Source organism: Lissotriton vulgaris, chromosome 5 (assembly GCF_964263255.1).
Source record: "Lissotriton vulgaris chromosome 5, aLisVul1.2, whole genome shotgun sequence".
In the NCBI taxonomy this organism is placed as follows: domain Eukaryota; kingdom Metazoa; phylum Chordata; class Amphibia; order Caudata; family Salamandridae; genus Lissotriton; species Lissotriton vulgaris.
Window position 1 is genome coordinate 197,642,991 of NC_141693.1, and position 14,927 is coordinate 197,657,917.

The 14,927-nt window shown below is 47.1% G+C and overlaps 1 protein-coding gene across 1 annotated transcript in view; it reads right to left on the reverse strand.

The window, feature by feature from the left end:
- Nucleotides 1-14,927, reverse strand: part of UAP1L1 (UDP-N-acetylglucosamine pyrophosphorylase 1 like 1) — a 292,017-nt gene that overhangs the window by 122,115 nt on the left and 154,975 nt on the right. Inside the window, exon 6 of the mRNA XM_086921152.1 lies at nucleotides 8,020-8,160. Coding sequence (XP_086777278.1) covers nucleotides 8,020-8,160 — 141 coding nt within the window. The remainder of the gene's footprint in view (nucleotides 1-8,019; nucleotides 8,161-14,927) is intronic.

Consider the following 14,927-nt stretch of genomic DNA (forward strand, 5'->3'; position numbering starts at 1 on the left):
TTCTTAAACGTACTGATCCTGCCAAACCGCCTGTTTATCGTTTTGTTATCGATTTACGGGAGGTAAATAAAATTGTGGTTCCTCAATTCCCTGTTGTGCCTGACATCACGGCGCTACTGACTCTGATTCCAGCTACTGCTTCGTGGTTCTCGGTGATTGATTTGAAAAATGCGTTTTTCAGCATCCCGATTGCCGAAGAGAGCAGGGACCTTTTCGGTTTCTCTCTTGGTGGACGTAGCTTCCGGTTCAAACGCGCTCCTCAGGGCTACTGTGAAAGTCCATCGATTTACAGTCAAGCTTTGAAGGGTCAACTAGATGCGTTTAGGTTGCCGGTTGGTGCGGCTTTAATCCAATACGTCGACGACTTATTGGTGGCTGCTGATACTCAGGACATTTGCAAAATTGCTACGGTATCGTTGCTGCAACATCTCTGTGAGTTAAATCACAAGGTGTCACCTTCTAAACTCCAATATTGTTGTCAAGAAGTAACCTATCTAGGTCACTTATTGTCAAAGGAGGGAAGGAGATTGACCCCAGAGAGAATTGCAGCGATTGCGCGAATGGCTGTGCCACAAACCCAAAGAGATGTGCGTGCCTTTCTAGGTATCACGTCGTACTGCAGGCAGTGGATTCCTAATTTTTCATTGCTAGCGAAGCCATTGGTGGCTCTTACGTGCAAGGATGTTTCAACTCCTTTACCATGGACGGAAGAATGTCAGAAAAGTTTTTCTGAATTACGTGATTCATTGTGTTCGGCTCCTGTGTTAGGTACCCCTGATTACAGCAAGCCGTTCACGTTATATGTTCACGAGAGGGAAGGTTGTGCTTTGAGTGTCTTAACGCAACCTTTTGGTGGTAAGCAACGTCCATGTGCATATTTTTCCTCGACCTTAGACCCAGTAGCTAGAGCATTGCCGAGTTGTTTGAGAGCAACTGCGGCAGCTGCGGTCTCCATCCGACAATCAGCAGGATTGGTCATGGATAATATGCTTACGGTGATGGTTCCGCATGCAGTCGATACTCTTTTGAATCGAACGAAAACTCAGCACTTGACGAGTGCGAGGTTATCTGGGTACGAATTGACGCTCTTGGCAAGCCATATTCAGATAAAACGTTGTAATGTCCTAAATCCGGCAACTTTGTTACCAATTAGTGCAGAGTCAGATGCAGTAACAGAACATGACTGTTACTTGCGGACAGAAGAGGAAACAAAAGGTCGAGTAGACCTTAAAAACACCCCATTGGAAGACCCGGAGGGCACTCTGTATGTGGATGGGTCATGTTTTAAATTACCGAATGGCGATGTGACTACTGCTTATGCTGTTGTGACATTGAATACTGTTGTTGAGACTGCGAGATTGAATCAGAATTCTGCCCAAGCTGCAGAGCTGATTGCTCTCACTAGAGCATGTGTATTAGCAAAAGATAAACGTGTGAATGTGTACACCGATAGCCAGTACGCTTTCGGTGTAGCGCATAGCTTTGGACGGTTGTGGCGAGAGCGTGGTTTCTTCACGTCACATGGCACGAAAATACAGCATGGCCAGCTCGTGAACGATCTTTTGGATGCATTGACTTTGCCTGCTCAAGTTGCAATTGTTAAGTGTAGTGCGCATCGTAAAGTGACGGATGATGTTGGTCGTGGTAATGCGTTTGCAGATGAGATTGCTAAGGAGACTGCCCGGAACCTTAGCACTCGAATGTATGTGACGAGTTCGGTTAGGTGGCCTACAGAATCGAATATGTGTGAAGATACTATAGAGAGTGTGAAAGCAATACAGAATGAGGCCACCGATACTGAAAAGATGAAGTGGAAAGAAAGTACGGGAAGGTTGGATGTGAATGGTTGCTGGGTTGATTTGTCAGATCAGAAAAGATGGATGTTGCCTGATGCGTATGTACTGGCCGTTGTGACAATGGCACACGGGTTAGCACATATTAGCGCGAAAGGTATTTGCAAGTTGTTGGCTGCTGTGTGGAAGAATGATGGCATTACTAAATGCGCTGAACGTCTGGTGAAGAATTGTATGGTGTGTATAATGTACAATCCTGGCAAAGGAACCCCAACTCCCCCTGGCAGTTTTTCTCCTCCTTCGTATCCCTTTGAGGTGATCCAATTGGACTTCATCCATATGGAGCGATGCAATAACCTGAAATACGTTTTGGTTGTGGTTTGCGCATTCTCCCGATGGATCGAGGCCTATCCCCTCAAAGACAATACTGCTTTGTCTACCGCGAAAATCCTACTGAAGGAATACTTTCCTCGGTATGGAATGCCTAGAGTCGTGTGGTCAGATAACGGAAGTGAGTTTGTTGGAAGTGTGATGAAGAGTGTGTGTAAGGGCCTTGGAATTAATCAAAAATTCCACAGCGCCAATCATCCCCAGTCAGCTGGTTTGGTTGAAGGGTACAATGGCACCCTTAAACTAAAGCTAGCGAAGATTCAGGCTACGACTGGACTTTCGTGGCCTGACGCTTTGCCTCTAGCATTACTGTCAACTAGGGCGACTGTACACTCCCGAATAGGGCTTAGTCCCTATGAAATAGTGTTCGGCCGTCCTGCGAATGTGTGGGGGGTTCCTAGGCCAGGAATATTCGTTGATCTTGAGTATCCGATGTTGATTGATTACTTACATGACTTGACTGCTAAACTGAGGTTAATTCATCAACAGGTTTACGACGCCTTGCCGACGCAGACGGAGGGTCCAGGCCACCAGCTCCAGCCCGGGGATTGGGTGGTTACCCGTAACTTCTCACGCAAGAACAATCTGGACCCCCGCTTTGTTGGACCTTACCAGGTGCTCCTGGCCACGAGGACTGCCGTTCGTCTTGAGGGGCGGAAGAATTGGGTACATGCTACCCATTGTAAGCGAGTCCCTATTCCTTTGCCGGCAGACCCGTGGGTAAGGAAAGGCATTGCGTCAACAGAAACTGAAACATTGCCGGCGTTTGTACCTTTTAGCGACGCACAGCTTGTTGGAGAACCCTCAGCGCAGCAGACAGACACTGTTGAACACTTGTCAGCAAAAGACTCAAGACCAAATCAACAAACTGATCAGCAGGACGCTGTCTCTTCAACGGATCCTTTGTTCGACGAGCAGACACGTCCCGGGAAACATCGATATTCTTTGCGTTCTCACACTAAGGACAAATACAATTTTTCTCGTTTTGCTGAAATTGATAACTGCAATATCCTCGTTTCCCATGATCAACTTTTGAACATTCGTATCATTGAAAATTGTTTTGTACATATATCAAGCTTCTTTCTTGTATCTTTTTCCTTCCACAGCTGAGAAATATTGTGCTAAATAAATACATATTGTGTATTGAGGGCCGTAGGGCCGCGCGCGTACTTCCTTCTGGACAGTAGGTCTTGACGCTAGGTTAAAGGCCGTCGGTTCCTAGGAACTCCTGGGGATTGACTATTGCTGCACAGAACGAAGTGCGTCAAGAAACGTTGCGGACGGTCGTAGGGAAATGGCATTTTCGAAGCTGAATGATTTGGAAGGAGCTCAGGCGTATAGAGTCAAGCTGCAGAAACTTAGTCGTACTAAATGTTTTATATTCCAATTGTTTGTATTATTTTTGACTGCTTCTGCATTTTTGGCGGGTGGGGTGTATTACACTATGTCTTACTTCTTACTTGCTACCCCTACTCCTACTCCTTACCCTAACCTTACTTCTACTGCTTCTCCCCATTCCTTTCATATGTTACCGGAACACGAACAGGCTAGACGTGTAGAATTCCGCAACAATTCCTTTATTCAGCTCCTCCATCAGCATCAGTTAGTGGTTAACACTACTAATTGTTGGGTGTGTGGGTTGATGCCACATACTACGGGTAAGGGAATTCCATATCTGGTGTTACCGTATAGTTCCCAAGGGTTAGCTCGAGCATTCCAAACAATGTTTCGAAGCGCACTGGGTTTCCACCCCACTCAAGAACAACGTTCCCCCAACTCTGGTCCTACTTCGTATCAGAGGCTGCTATCGATGGCTATAGAGGATATGGAAGATGAGATCCATGATCCTTTTCTCATCCCTAAAGAAGAGGTACAAGCCTATAGGGTCCTAAGTAGAGGGGAATATAGCATGTTCACTAATGAAAAGCAGCTTAAAAGCTCGCCTCCAATATGGGTCGTACCCCACACTGGTAATCTTTGTCTTGTGGGTCGTGGTTCGCACGCCTCACTTGGAGCAAGTGCTTGCACTGAAAGTTACGTTCTGCCAATGTTCCCGTCCCCTGTGTTTCTGGCTGCCAAGGGTACATACTTTATCTGTCATGATCGTGCATACACATGGTTGCCCGCAGACTTCATGGGCTCATGTTTTGTTGCAAATCTGTTGCCTCCGACGTTCACTGTAGATGCCGATTATCATAAGACTAGAGTTGTACGAGGCGTAATTAGCGAAGAGGATACTGCCGGTCAAGAGGCAGGAGACTTTTTCAAGGGTTTCCTCCCGTTTTGGGGACCTATGGTTAATAGTAGGAACCTGAGACATTTGACTCGAGTGGTAGAATCGACAGCTAACATTACTGCCAGTGCCCTTGGTAATATCACCACAGAACTTCAGGCGGAGAGACTTATGACGTTACAAAACCGTATGGTTTTAGATGTCGTCTTGGCAGATCGCGGTGGGGTATGTAAAGTGATCCATTCGAGCTGTTGCATTTTCATTCCAGATAATGCTCCTACTGTCTATCAAGCCATCTCGAAGTTGCATAAGATCTCCGAATCCATACACGTGGATGTAGGGGATTGGACACTACTTGGATGGTTTTGGGGCCTGGTATCGACTTGGGGTTGGAAGATTCTGACGATCATCGGGGTTGTGGTAGTGTTCCTGTTCACGTGTTGCCTTTGTGTGCAGTGTGGTCCTGCCTTATGTGGCCTCTGTGCTACAACGTGTATGAGACAACCATCTGTTACCAAGGGGACTCGGTTGGACAGAGCTATGCTACAACGACATCTTGATGGTCTGATGAATATCGAATATGATTCCGACTAGTGCTTGCCTACATGAGGGCAAAAGGAGCGTCTGAGGTTCCGTGACAATTGTAAGTGGTGTTTTCGACTCGCACGAATATGGTCGAGTCTGGTATCTATGAACCGCAAATGACGAGTTTAGTAGGTATGCGCAGTTTCGCTGTGCTAACTTAAACCGTTCGTTTGTTATGTGGGCTTTTCATCTGTACCCACGGGTTCCATCTTAGATACGGCATCCATTTTGTCTCTTGCCCTCAAGTAGTCAGCGAACGGACGCTGTCCGCTTCGCGACCCTGGGACTCCCAAGATATTTGCGGAAGACACATGTCCTTTGAAAGTGTCTTTATGACGAGGGGGTTGCTGCTGTAAGGCAGATGGCGCCGCTCGAGGCTCATCTTGCCGCACGGACTTATTGTCTCAGCCGTGCATCTCATTAGGCACGTCCCTTTGATGCCTGTATCTCGTGCTTCTCGATACCTCCCCCTTTTACACCCTTTCCGATCTCCCCACTGTCTCCGTCTTCCTCTGCACCTGGCTTCGTTCCTATTTCGATCTACTTTACTGCTGATTGGAATTTGCTAATGGTGGGAAGATGGGTTTTTACAGTTGGGAACCGCCAAATGTTTCCGCACTTATGATCCGGACCTAATGTGTTTCAAAGTGACCAAAGCGACCCCTCTGAGAGCTAAATGTGGGAACCGGGTTGTAAACTATTGTGTCTCATGTTATCCTATGGGTAAAAACTGTATAAAAGGAGCGATCCACAAAACCAATTTGAAGCAGTCTCCCCGAACTACACTCGATGTACTTCCTGTGACTTCTGTGTTCCCTGCAGTAAATAAACCTTGACTCTTTGACGCCGAAGGAAGTGTCCCGTGTCTCTGTGACTTGTACGCCGGAGCAGGTTACCCACGAAGGTTTCAGGTGTTGTGCCCTGGCACCGCTGGGTCCAAAAGAGCCCAGTCCTTCACCACCACAGGATAGCAGGCTGCAGCGACAGAGTGCTAGATTTACCAACACGGGGTCGTGCAGGCAGCTGGCTTCAGTAGCTCGTACAACAGGCATTGCTTAAGGCAACGTTGGTAATATTTATACCTGACAGTTGCCGGGTTTGACGCAAGTTTGCTGGACATAAGACGTCAATTAAAGATGTCACTAGGAAGTGATAGTTATCAGTTGCTCATTAGAGTTCTATTACTAATCAAAACATAGCAAGCGGGGATTTCCAGGTTTGCTGAGTTTTTATCTTGTTGAAGAACTCGGAGTGTTATCTAGGAATATCAGATAGTGACTACTGCTCTGTCATTGCACTAATTGGTCGCAAAGGAAGTGGCAGAGGGAACTATGCTGGAATGTGGCTCTGTTCGTGTGAGGCCAGAGATGACTTTTCAGAAAATCGCACTTGAACGGTTATGCCAATATAGGGAATAAATGGATTTATAGCCGAATAGGGGCATAAGGTCACAGTATCGATCAGGAACCTAGATAAACACGCAACAAACCCATGCATTTAGTAAGACACATTTAATCACTCACTCATACAGTCAGTCCCGCACCTACTAAATCCTTCATCCAGACACTTCTACATCGACTCATTCTTCAATATGTAAAACATATTTAAACTTTACAGAAACACAGTCACTGGACGATGTCATCACTGATGTCATCAGTGATGTCATCCGTGATGTCACTGACCATGTCATGAATGATGTAATATGTGACATCATCAGCAGTGGATTGCGGGTGCACGAAATATTATAGTTAGTACAACTAACTATATAGGAGCAATTTCAATGGTTTTTTAAATGCTAATTCCTAACTATATAAGGCCTGAAACTTATGGTTTTTTAAGTGAAAAAAAATTATATATATATATATATATATATATATATATATATATATATATAATATACATATACACACACACACACACACACACACACACACACACACACACACACACACACACACACATACATATATATATATATATATTTCTTTTTTGATTGCACCAAGCACAGTGTTTATCAATAACAGAAAGGTCTGTTCACTAGGTAACAACGTTCACTTCAGCGGGTTACCTCGCAATTCCCATATCTTTTGTTACACTTTCTATTAGTATGTATATGGATGATATCCAGGTGGTTCTAAACAACATGATCTATAAATAGTGGAAACTAAATGAGGAAAAGGGATTCTACTTTCAACATCTTACGTTTCTGGCAATTTTGCTTTCAGCGACTAGTGCTGGGTGACTGCCCCACACTAGTGTAATGTATGAAGAGCCCTGGGGTCAAATGTGATGAGCAGCGAACCCACACGCCTAAATTTACAGCAGCAAACAGCTCATGCTTTAACCATCTAAAAGTTTGTAAAGGTATTTTTACCCTCATTTCCTGCTCTTAAAAGTTTCAAATAATTATCCTCTCACAGGTGGATTACTGTAATGCCTGCTACCTTGTGCAAATGCCTTCTCTGTTCATTGCAACTAGTAATATGCAGCCGACAAGAGTCACAGGGTTGGCAAAGCATGATCATGTGATCCAACACTTGTCTTGCTACATTGTCTCCCCATTAATCAGAGGTTGTATTAAGCTTAATTGCTTAGTGCATAAAACATTGAATGAGAGATCTACTATACCTCTTACAGTGCACCTTTCCCGGTATTGTTCACAAAGGTTTTAAGATTTCAAACCCCATATTTTCTTCAGGTACCCAAAGTGAAGCAAACTAGGAATGGTGATAGGGCTGTTTCGGTTTCAGTGGCCATTCAATTTAATCTCCATACATTAGCTGAGCCTCATCTATGGACATTTTGGAATGCATGAAAGACCTCGCTTTACCAGTTTAAATAGTCATTTTTTCATACTATTTTTCTCTTCTGCAATCTCAATGCTATGGTTCCCTTGGGTGGAATAGCACTTACCAAAAACCTATAAATTAATACATTTCTTTAACAAAAAGCACCCTTGCTGGGGGTATTTAATAATTTTGCAAGCAATGGGGAAAGATTTTCCTTCAGGCCACTAACTTAGAAAACTGGAACACGTCAAACACAAACTTCTCCATCTTTATTCCGTTCGCTTTGACAGGTTTTACCAGATTTCCTTCCTTATCGACAAAAGGAACTTTCTTCAGGGCCACGTGAGGCTTCAGTAAATGTTCCATTTCCCTTTTCAGGTAAGGGGGCAAGAAGAAATGAAAAAAACAATGTTACATACAATTATACTTCACACATTTCACAATTTCCAGAGTCAACAGTGTTTATTAAAACATCTTTTCAAATTTGCAGATTGTGTTTCTTTTCAAGTATTTTCAGTACTTTTCATACATACAAAAGGAAAATGTTCCTTACCCAGTAAGCATCTGATCATGGCCAGTTGTGCAGTAGATTCACATGTTGTGCATACTCCTACCATCTAGTGTTGGGCATGGAAGTGTGCAAGTCGTGTTTCTCTGTAGAAGTCTTCCAGCTTTACTTAAGGTGATGTTAAACAACAAAATGCATTCTTTCCGATTTGTGGAGGAGGTTGACAAATTTATTGAGGAGCTCCAATCGGAGGTCTAGTAAAAAAGATCCCACTTACATTGCTCTACTCTGTATATATTTGCATGTAATTGATTAGAAGCCGTTTGCACACCTTGGGTTTCTCCCATATAGCTTTTATTTGGCCATGTTGGTTAGGGTTTTCCAAGGGTGGGGCTGTGGTTTGGGGGGAGCACAGGGTAGGGAACAGAAAGGGGGGGGGGCACCTCAAATATCTTGTTTTACACCAAATCAGTCAGCAATGCTAGCCTTTCTTTTCTTGTTTTTACTTATTTTTTGGTTTTAGGGGATGTCTAGAAATGGGGTTAATGAGAATTTTTTTTAGCTTGGAATGTTCAGGTAAGGAGCAGGAGAGACAGGATAATGTATGTAAAAGAATGCCCAGCGCAAGTTATTATCCTGCTAGAGACACATCTTACAGAAGAAGAAAGTACAGAGTTTTTCAAATCACAGAGGTGGGTTGCACATGCTGTCTACACGAATCAGACATTGGTTACTAAGGGGGTAGTTTTATTGGTTAAGCAAGGTACAAATATTTCAGTAGAAAGAAGTGTCTCTAATATTGCAGGAAGGTGGCTGGTAGCAAAGTTAAATATTTTTGGTCAAAACTATACTTTGGTAGGGTATTACGGGCCGAACCAGGATGAAATACGGCCATTAGATGAGTTGGCAAATGAGATCTTAGGTTTTCCAGATCAGAATATAATGGCAGGAGATTTTAATACTGTTTTAGACCATAAAATGGACAGATCCCAGCATAGAGCGACTTGTAATCCTAAAATGTCGTCTAGAGTTCGGATGTTAATGGACCAGTATGGTCTTTGTGACATATGAAGGTGCATGGCAGGGTCGCAACTTGGTTTTACTTATTACAACAAACAGTACAAACGTCATAAATCTCGTATCGATTACTTTTTGATCGACAGGGTACTTAGGATTCTGGTAGTTGAAGTTAAACACATTGGTGTACACCTGTCTGACCGTTCAGTCATTCTTCTTCATTTGCGGTTAGGAAAGGAGTATGTTCTAGGTGGATGCTAGATCGCAGTATTTTAATGGAAGAGGAGGTTATTGAGATTTTAAGTCGAGACTGAAGATTTATTTTTTAAAGTAATCTAGGTTCAGCCACGATTGGGACAGTCTGGGATACGTGTATAGCTTATTTAAGGGGAATACTAGGTACGCTAGCGGCAAATAAAAGGCGAGCTTACTATGATAACGTTTTGGGACTAGAAGAGCAGATTTGGAAGCTAGAGGGGGTTTTGAATAACTTAGGTGGACTGGAGGAAGGCGAGAGGGTGTTGGCTGAAATCTCGAAGCTAAAAGCTGATCTATCAGGGGTTATAAGTGATCGTCTTAGAAAGAGGTGGGAGGCCAGCCAGTTGGCACATTTTGAATACGGCGAAGGCTGCAGTAAATTATTAGCATGGAAGGCGAAGAGGGAACAGGTTACAAACCTTATAAAAGACATTATTTGTGAAGATTCAGGGTCAATGTTAAGTGATAGTCAAGTGATTAGTTTGGCTTACTTTAGTCACTTTGGAGAGTATATAAAGAAGATCTGGTTATAAATGAGGAGGGTGTGCTGCCTTGGCTAGAGAATTTAGAGCCTCTTCCGGATGAGGCAATGGAGGCCCTAGATGAGATCATAGTGGGGGAACTTGAAGAGGTGATCAGGGGGTGAAGCGTGGGAAGGCTCCAGGGCCAGATGGCCTCCCTCTTGAGGCCTATAAAGTTCTGGCCGGTACTATAATTCCTATTTTAAGACAACTCTTTCACAAGATTTTTCAGACAGACACTGCCTTTCCCGAATCTTGGAAGGAAGGGGATTATAACCTTAATTCCAAAACCTAGGAAATACCCCAAAAAGTGGATTCCTATAGGCCCATCTCTCTGCTAAATGCAGATTATAAGGTGTTTGCAAAGGTTATGGCAGGAAGGTTGACCGGTTTTGTGTCTCGGATGGTGAATGAAGATCAAAAGGGGTTCATAAGAGGAAGAGCGCTGAAAGAGTTGACGCACTCATTGATTGGCTCTATTGATATGGCAACTGATTATGGCCTCCTCCTGCCAGTAAAAGCACTAGACGCTGCTAAAGCGGTTGATCGAGTCAACTGGGCCTATCTGCAGAGTGTGGTTAAACATTTTAATCTAGGTCCTAATTTCCATAGAGTTTTAAAAAGTATTTACGCTGCTCCTGAAGCCAGAGTGATAGTTAATGGGGCACTGACTCCTCCAGTAAAGATCATGAGAGGCACTAGGCAGGGGTGCCCCCTCTCACCGCTATTGTTTGACCTTTATATCGAGCCACTGGCCAGGACAATTTTGAGCTGTAATAATATTCTGCCTTTTGAGTTTAACGGTTGGACAAAGAAGGTTGGGCTGTATGCAGATGACATCTTAATTTTTACAACGAACTTTGCAAAATCCATGAAGGCTGTGATGGAATTAACAACTGAGTTTGGCAAAGTCAGGTTATGATTTTAACGAAGACACAACAGAAGGAGGAGCCGGGGATTGCTGTTAAGAGAGAAATGAGATATTTGAGGGTAAGGATTACTCAAAATATTGCTGACCTCACCAAGGTTAATTTAGACCAGGTTGGAAAAGATTTGTGCTAATATTCAGGGCTATATTCATCTTCCACTAACTCTGTTCGGCAGAGTGAATTTAGTAAAGATGATCGTGCTTCTGAAACTAACTTTTTTGTTTGACTCTATCAAAAGGATGGTTTATTAAGTTACAGAGTGATATAAATTAGTTTATTTGGGCATCAAAAGGGCCGCGAATATCCTGGTGCAAACTAAGAAGGAGGCTGTTGAAGGGTGGTTTAGCTCTTCCAGATTTTAGGCTATATTCTTGGGCCTTTTCTCTAAAAAAAACTGTAGAATGCTTCTGGATATCCCCTTAGATTCAGAGATAGGTAGAATGTTTAGAGTTATGCTTTTAAAGGAGAAGGGAGCTGGAGTTGGTTTTATGTTTAAATTTGCTGATCCAAAATACTTTAAGAAGATCAGGTTGAAGATTCTGAGGGAGATGGCGGAAACATGGTTTAAAATCAGAAAGGTTGGGGGCGTGGCTTAGCAGTCCATCATGGCGACGTGTTCTAGCCAGCTCCGTCCAGCCTACAATCTATCCTTCATGTATCCTTAATCCCTCTGACCCCCGAGAAGTCCTGGAAGTGGTATTTAGGCACTGATCGCCTACCGCAGTGGTGCGACGCGAAATTGCGGAGTCCGGAGCAGCTGGGAGCCGGAACTTGGGTCCCCACGAGGAGCGGCCTGGAGACTAGCAGAGGAGCCGGGCCGTGGAGTTTGACATCCCCGGGGAGTGAGGAGCGCCGCGTTGGACGTTGGTCAGAGCCGGCGGGCGCTGCGCACTGCCCTGTGTGCCCCGTGGGTGGCCAGTGACAGAGGCGGAGATAGAGGGGCGGATCGGCTCCTGGGGGCTCGGCAGCACCTCTGGAGAGGAGCAGCGAAGAGGAGAGGAGCAGCGAAGAGGAGAGGAGCAGCGAAGAGGAGAGGAGCAGCGGTCCGCCCTGGGTGCAGGAGCTCCCGCCACAAGTGAGACCGGCAGCCGCAGAGCAGTTGGAGTCATCGGCGGCTGGGTGGGCCTCCCTAGGAGCCTCCCCCCACCCCACTGGCTTGAAATTACACACGGGTTCCTGCAGCATGATTGGGCCGTGCAGGAGGATCCCGTGGGGTCTGGGGTTCGGCCTCCTTACATCATCTGCTGCCATCACTCAATTCCTCCCCCCCTCCCAGGATAGGTATCGGCGGCGGCGGCTAGCGGAGTCGTGGCCCGCCCACAACCACAGAGATCTGCCTGATGCGCCTGCGGACACTGTGTAAAGCCGACAGAGGCCTAAGTGATTGGCGGACATCTCGCGGCGCACTCACGGCTGGTGGAGACGCGGCTGCCGAGAGGGGATACCCAGGTGAGGGATTGTTTCACATCCTCCTACTGAGGTAATTGAGACTTTAGTCAGCAGCGGGCACCCCATGTGCGGATGGGCCTGCGGAGTGGACACTGGACGACCTACAACAGTGGGGGCGGGGGGGGGGGGGGTCTCTCTTTCTTCCGCCCCGGTGGGCCCCCACAACCCTAGAGGCAAGGCGCGAGATCAGCAGCAGTTTTGGTTCGTGGGGGGGGGTGGGGGTTCCGTGGGAGGGGGGGAGAGAGGGTGAACAACTCCATATCCGTAGGAGGGCTGAAGTCAGCCGTTGGTCGGGCCACAAGGGACCCCGAGGAGGCGTTTACGGCTGGACCACGCAGCTTGGGTGTACTGGAGCGGCGGAGGGGAGGCCCCCCGCATTACCCGACAGTGAGATTGCTCTAGCAGTCGGCTTGCCCTCACACACCCTACAAGGGGGGGGGGGGGGGCGCTTGGCGAGGCGTCCATCGGTGGATTGCGGACCCTGGATCGTGGGCGTGACTTGCCTGCTACGTATCTACGCTGAGGAAGTTCCCGCGTCGGCGTCTGGCCTGGCTTGGTCCAAGCCTGCGGGGTGTCCGCTGAAGGTGGATATGACGAGGGACAAGGGCAGCGGTGGGTCCACAAAACACGGGCCTATGGACAAATTCACCGGCCCGGGATCGGCGGCTGATGCTACGGGGGGGCCAGCAGGAGGCCATTCCGGATATTGCCGCCCTGATGGCGGCAATTACCCAATCCAGGGACATGCTTGATGCCAAGATTGGAGCGGTGGGCTTGGATGTTATGTTGCTGCGACAGGATCTGTGGAATGCATTGTCCCGCATCAATGAGGAGGAGACCCGCATTTCAGGTGTGCAAGATGATGTCACGGTCCTGAAGCAATAGGTGGCAAACATAGAGCACATCCAGAACGGCCTGGTGCTCAGAGTTGAGGATGCAGAGGGGCGGGCCCGGCGGAACAACCTGTGATTTGTTGATTTTTGGGAAGGGCTGCGAAAATGGCAACATTGAACGCTTCCTCACACAATGGCTGGAAAGCCGGCTCCCTCTGAAGCCATGTCCCGGTGTTTCGTTGTGGAGCGGGCCCATAGAGCTCTTATTCAGAAACCTCCTGTGGGGGCCCGTCCAAGGCCGGTGATTGCAAAACTCTTGAATTATCTTGACCGTGATTTCATACGGAAGCAGGCCCAGGCCAAAGAACCCCTGCTCTATGACAATCAACGTACCGTGATATTCCCTTGACTATACGCGTCTAGTGCAGCAGCAGCGCCAATCATTCATGACAGCGAAAGCCGGACTGAGAGACCTCAAGCTCCCGTATACCCTCTTATTCCCGGCTCGCCTACGGGTAGTGTAGCAATCCCGCACCCATTTCTTTGATATTCCGGAGGAGGTATTCAAATGGACAGATGAAACTGTGCGAGTGCACATACTGCCTGGGCGGGAGTCGGACTGGTCATTGAGTGAGGTGCCGAAGGGTCCCCAAGGACAGCGCCAGAGGAGGGACAGACTATCTTGATCCCGGCAGCGCTTCATGTCTTGCGGAGCCTGCTCCCGGGCGGGGGGCTCGGTTCCTAGGCAACAGACACTGGATCCTTAACTTCTGTTGTCAAGGTGGTGCTGAGGTGTTCTTCTAATGGACTTTGTGAATGCTTGACTTATATGGATGGAGGGAGTCTACATGTGGGCTGAATCCCCACCTAATTGGTACCAGAGGTGGGCAGGCCCGGAGGATATGGGCTGTAGGGGATCCGTTGGCGGGGGAGGGCCTCGTTCCCCTGTTGGTGATTAGATGCTAATCCTGCCTCGACAGATACTTTTTTGAGGAATGGGGTGGGGTTTTTTTGTTGGGGGGGTGTTTTGGGGTACGAGCTGCACCTTCACGCTGGGCCCACCACGTACACACACACACACACACACCCCGCTGGGGCCCTCCATCCATTCTATGGCAATGCCTGTTGTTTTATGGCTGGTCGGTCTGTAGGGGGTCAGGTGTCCCCGGGTACCCACCGCGTTGTCAGCTGGAACGTGCGCGGGCCCTAGACAAAATTAAACGGGGGCTATACTTCATCAGGTAAAGAGGGCCAGAGCCGATATCCTTTTCCTGCAGGAAACTCACCTGATGGGTTCCAAAGTCCTGTGTCTACAGCGTTACGGGTTTCCACGCTGAATTAACGAGGGGCTTGAGGAGAGTTGCGATCCTGGTACACCGCAGGATCCCGTACGTGCATGCACAACAATGGGTCGATACGCAGGGGTGCTACTTATTTATCCGGGGCACGATTGGGGAGGACACCCTGGTGTTGGGTTGTGTGTATCCCCCCCCCCCCTTACGGTGATCTTTGGTAGAGCAGTTGCTTACTGTATGGGCTGACATGCCCGATGTGGTCTCTGTGGTGGGCGGAGACTGGAATGGGGTTATGGATGTGGGCAAAGATAGGAGCAGGGTTGGTGG